Genomic DNA, 5681 nt, shown 5'->3' with positions numbered 1-5681 from the left:
ATTATATATCATGTTGCCAGATTATGTACTATCAGCCTTTCATGCCACCAAAGCTCAGTAACTTCACATTGTAACACATGTTATCGGGAGCAACAACAGTATTGAAAAAATAATTTACACAGCACAGCCATATGGCAATTTAAAATTGCTCTATTGCGTCCAAAATTTGTTAATGTTCCATGCTTGCAGCTTGTGCTCATGTTGCATGCACTTTAGTGATTTGAACTGTAATCGTGTGTTGTTCTTCAGGCCAGTGCAATATTCTTATAGTCTAAGCCAATAAGAGCATTTTTCTCCAACCAAAACTATTTAATGCATCTTTTTTTGCATCTCTGATGGAAAACATATACTTTTTCAAATAGTTAAAATAATTACAAGATCAGTCTTTTCAAATGCATGGCATAGAATGCACAGAAAGAATTGCAATTGAACATGATATTCTGTTCTAGCCTTATTTTTTAATTTCTCTTATAGATATTAATGAGTGTCATCAGGCACCCCATCTCTGTTCCCTTGGACGCTGTGAAAACACAGAAGGAAGTTTCCTATGTATTTGCCAAGCTGGATTCATGGCCAGTGAAGATGGAACTGACTGCATTGGTAAGTACTGGTCTCCCTTTATAGAAAATCAAAATATAAAAATTAATCAAGAAGCTTCTCTAAACCCCCCTAAAGTCCCCTTTTCAGCTTTTTTCTTCAATGTCAGTGGTGCTTAACTGATGTCTTGGAGATGTTTTTGTCTCTCACTGGGTATTGTGGTGAGGAAAACACTCGAGTAGCCCTTATTACTTTGCAAAATGCCTATTTGTTGGAAAACCAGAATTTATTCAGTATCATCCTTATTTAGGAAAATTATCATTTAGTAAAAACACTCTCTGTTGTGGAATATACAAATATTCAAAACTCTTGCAATGACTAGGGGCTGTAGCAAACCATACCTTTAAATATATCTGCAAACAGCAAAGGAACACAATTTGAATTGGCTGTGGTCTTGCTCGGGTCAGTGCTGCCTTGGGCATAGTATACACACAGCAACACACATTGTGTTGGCAATCATAGGGGAGCTCACAGGACTCCTTCCTATACCCTGATTGTTTCTACAACTCTCTTAATTGCAAGCAGTGAGGTAAAGATTGAACTGCTCTGTAAGAACAGCTATAGTGCTGTGGCTTGCAGATAGCTTAAAAAATCCAAATTCATTTAATGTTTAATTAAAGCAGAGTTTAAGGAGATGCAAGCATTCAAAAATTTCATGGTGAAGCAGTTTCTCTTGTCTTTGTCATCTGCAGATTTTGATGAATGTTCAAGACCTCATACTTGTGGAGAAGGCTTTTGTGTAAACACCCATGGCTCATACAGATGTGAATATTGTGATAGTGGATACCAAATGAACAGGAGAGGTGAATGTGAAGGTGCGTTTGGACTCTTCACCAGAAAAGATGATGAAGTTACCACTTATGAATAGCACAAAATCAATGTGCTAAACATTACTGCTGTTTAGAATGATTAATGGTCCCTGCTGTTCAAGGGAGGCTTAGCACTGCAGCTTGAGCTGCAAAGGGACAGTTCTCAGAGGGTGCAATCTTAAACAAGAAGCCTTTCTGAGTACTCTTCAATCTTTGTTGTTATTTGATGTCTGGGACTGCGATTCAATTCCTGTTATTTATATTAGAGATGATGCAAAGGAGTTCCCCCACCATGTGCAGAACCATCTTGGAACAGCTATTTTAGTGGTTCATGCCATGGAATCACTTGACTTCATTGTTAGCCCTTCCCTGGATACTTTGCTGAATTTCTGTTAAAGGAAAAGTTTGAATTTTTCCTATATTATAACAGGTTCATATGATAAGTTGCCTTTTTAATATGTATGTCTCGCAGATATTTCATTTTGGAGGAGATATTAGGACATATGAATTTCAAAGCTTCACATTATTTTTTTAGTATGATATTTTTGCCTTTTATGGTATCCTCTTTTTCTTTTTTCATTTTCAACTTGAATTGTGTACTACAAACCACAAATCGCCGTTTCATTTTAAACATGATTTTGTTCATACTTTAGTCTAAGTTACATAGGACAGAATAAAATTGCTAACATTAGGTTACCTAGCAAGTGAGCAACTTAAAGCTGCCATGGATGTATTTGCTACTTTGACCCCTGCTAAAAGATTCCTCTTTGTATTTTCTTTTTGTTTAAATGTTTCACACGCACAACTCTTACACTTTCCACACTTTACATCTTTCCAAACCTTCTCTGTGAGTAGGGAATCTGTGGTAAAAATAGGTTAGAAGTCAGAATATTACAGTATGTGAAATTTGTTATTAGCTTATATTTTAAGTAGTGTGGTGGTAGACCTCTATATTTTAACTTAGCAATATTTAATTTCTGAAACCAATTCTCTGTGGAAAGTTTTTTAAGCTTGCTTAAGGGAAAAACCCTCCTGCACTAAATCCATCAAACCAAGGAAACGACACATTTGGAGGATCATTTCACCATGTCATTACACCTACACATTGTAGTCACCTTACTGACAGATTTCAGATTCCACAAGTAACTCCTTTCCACACTTCAAAAACAAAGGCAAGAACCCACCAAGCCACACAGTACACATGGTTCACTTGCACTTCCTCATCCCATCTTCATTCTGCCTTCAAGCTGTACTCACACCAGCTCTGTCATGGGTCTAGCTAGGGAAACGTAGAGTGCATGTATGTTGTAGAGTCTGTTTATGTAGAACAGGGTTACAGGCATAGCTGAACATCATTGCATAGAACACAGTATTCTCATAAAATCTTCTTGTGATTTCCTTAAGCTTTGCAGCATTTAGACTTTATTTTGACGGAAAATTTCTGGACCAAGTACATAATTCATCTTGTATGTTTTGGGGGCAGATACAGTCCAGGCAGTTCTGAGAACAGGTTTCAGCAGAAGTGAATTTTTTTTATTAATTAAGCAAAAAAATAATCCCCCAGCCGTTTCACTGAGAAACTTTTGCAGGTCTGCATCATAGCAACTGGAGAGACCTTTTGCTGGTTTTATGAGAAAGTATTCTGAGCTGGACAGTCATGATTCCATGAAAAATAGTGATTTGCCCACATCCAGTGGGTTGTTTGGATCTAGGATATTTAGTTCTCTGAAGATTGGAGCATTGTCCAGTTAAATTATAAATGTTGAAGGCTATTTGACCTCTGTGAGCTTGTTCCAAGAAACTAGGAGTGAATTACCTCCTTACTATCTGTGCTGCAGTAGCAGTCCTTAATTGGAGAAGACATGACCACTAGGCCTGGAGCAGTAAAAGGATGGGAGCTTAAGAAGCTGGGTTTAGAGGTGACTTTGACAAAGTAATTATTTCTAAGCATTGCACGAAGCAAGTATTTGGTAGGAAAGGTAGTAATTATTGCATAATTAAAGACTATATTATAAAACAATCCTCACTCATGGGAGCAGACTGCAGTGAGTCTTCTGATCACTGGTCACTTGACAGCAACTTGTCTCTGAATGTCATTTTTTGTATGCAGTCTCCTTTAGATTGTATGTGTTGTATGTATTGTGGGTTTCTTTGGTGCAGGATAAGAAGTTCTTGGTAGATGCTCAGAGCCTGGACATGAGTTCCATGAGTTTTTCAGGACCTATCTCTTGTTGTCATGGGTAAACTAGGACCTCACCTGATGCAACAAATCCCTCTACCATGCTAAACATTGCTGGCTTCAGTGATGTGGGGTGTGCTTTCTTTCAGACAAAATTAACTCTTACTTCCTGTAAACATCTTTGATTATCATTCACACAATTAGATTTTTAGTCCATATAATACTTACATGCTGCATAACTCAAGAAGACTGGAGAATACCAAATTCCTCTTTGTTATTACAAGCCAGAGTTATAATTTTATTGTTGATGCAATGAACTTCCAAAGTCTGACTATAAGAAGAACTTTAGGACAGTTCATTATGGTAAAGGAGTGCCATAATCAAAGTTATTTATCTAAGACAGAAATCTGATATGCTGTATGTTCTGGAAGACCTACCAAAGATTTGTAGTATAGCAGAAAATTCAGATACAGTTGCATTACTATGACGTTATATATTTCTGAGATGTCCCTTTACTTGTGCAAATCTGTTCGAACTCATACCTTCCTGGGTCTCTAACAGACAAATTAAGCAACTCTTTCAAATGCGATAGTATAACAAGAGGAGAGTCAGAATAACCAGATTATTGTTCAGTGTTCTGTTATGACTTTGACCAGTGTTTCCTCTTACCTTCTCTTTTGAAGACATTGATGAATGCCTGACTCCAACCACTTGTCCAGATGCACAGTGTCTTAATGCTCCAGGCTCTTACCAGTGCATTCCTTGCAGAGTGGGATTCAGAGGCTGGAACGGACAGTGCCATGGTATGTTTCGTACCCTTTGTCTCTCCAGTTAGAGTTCTTGTTCTGAGATGGTCTATCTCATATTCCATCAGTGTAACAACCTGATGACAGCAATGTGCCCTGGGTCTGCATTTCATTCAATAATAATTGAAAATAGGAGATTTTTTTAATTACTTTATGTTCTCAGACACAATATATATGAGGAAATTGTGTTTTATTGTAGATAAAGGAACATTGGAGCTAGACTGTGAACAGTACAATTGCAGGTACAAACCAAAATTCTGAAAACAGAAAATTTGGAACTGAAAGGGGATGTATTGTCAGTGAAACAGGCTGTTGTTTGTAGAATCAAATGGAACAAACATGAGAGTGCTAACACATCAGTGTGACTGAAAAATATTCCAATATGATATGGGACTTTGCTCACAAAACATATTAATAGATCTTAATTATCTGTACTTCCAGCAAAACATTCATGTATCTTAAAGCACCTTGTCTCACTTTAGATTTGAGTTTTAGGGCATTTTCTAACATTTTACTTTTGTTGATTTGTTTTACATGTTAGATTACCTTTTTATACCCCATATCAGTTTTGGTTATTTGAGATGTAGCTAGGAAAGAGCAAATTATACATTGCGCAAAAAGAAATAATCTTTTGCAGTGTTGAGTGCCTCTTTTTGGGACACTACCAGAAACTTAAATTTGACATCAGTTGTGAAGGATCTGCTGTCTGTTGTGAATATTCCTGCCCACACCACGTAATACATGTCCTATAACAGGGTTGGAGTAACCATATTACCTAAACAGGTGTACAATAACCTGCATAGAGGAGGATTTTGCATTATTGTCGTAGGTCAGATATGTACTTTCATGACTTATTTCCTAATGGCTCCCAATTGCTGGGATTTGGTTCAGTTCACAAAGCAGTCTAAGAGCATTATTTGGTTGAAATAGCTCTGAAGATGGGCATCTGCTGTGCTCCAGCTGAAAATGTGCTTTTGATCTGTGGAGCAAGACTAGAGCCAGGTTGCAATGAAACGTCTGAAAAATGTATGGTATTGCTGTCAGAGCCTCACCATCAGTTTTGCTGTACAGACTACACCTTTTTCAACCCCTTTTTTTTCTAAAGAGGGCATATTGCCTGAACAGATCTGCCATGTCATAGCTTCATTATTTGGTCTTGTCATTTCACTTACAGTGGAGGAATGTATTTCTCAGGTAATTTCATGGATTTTAATGCAGTTGCAGCAAGCTGTGAAATGTTTACAAGAAACTAATGGGCTTCTTTTAGCATAAATTACTCCACATTCATCT

General features: G+C 37.3%; 1 protein-coding gene across 2 annotated transcripts in view; it reads left to right on the top strand.

Annotated features, from left to right (window-relative positions):
* The window catches only part of LTBP1 (latent transforming growth factor beta binding protein 1), a 175356-nt gene that overhangs the window by 113782 nt on the left and 55893 nt on the right, over positions 1-5681 (top strand). For both annotated transcript variants that reach the window (XM_009075762.1, XM_009075761.1), the window contains 3 exons: positions 475-600; positions 1290-1412; positions 4269-4388. In XM_009075762.1, coding sequence (XP_009074010.1) covers positions 475-600; positions 1290-1412; positions 4269-4388 — 369 coding nt within the window. The remainder of the gene's footprint in view (positions 1-474; positions 601-1289; positions 1413-4268; positions 4389-5681) is intronic.

This window comes from Acanthisitta chloris, unplaced genomic scaffold (genome assembly GCF_000695815.1).
Source record: "Acanthisitta chloris isolate BGI_N310 unplaced genomic scaffold, ASM69581v1 scaffold12995, whole genome shotgun sequence".
Lineage (NCBI taxonomy): Eukaryota > Metazoa > Chordata > Aves > Passeriformes > Acanthisittidae > Acanthisitta > Acanthisitta chloris.
This window is presented reverse-complemented; position numbering and strand designations above follow the sequence as displayed.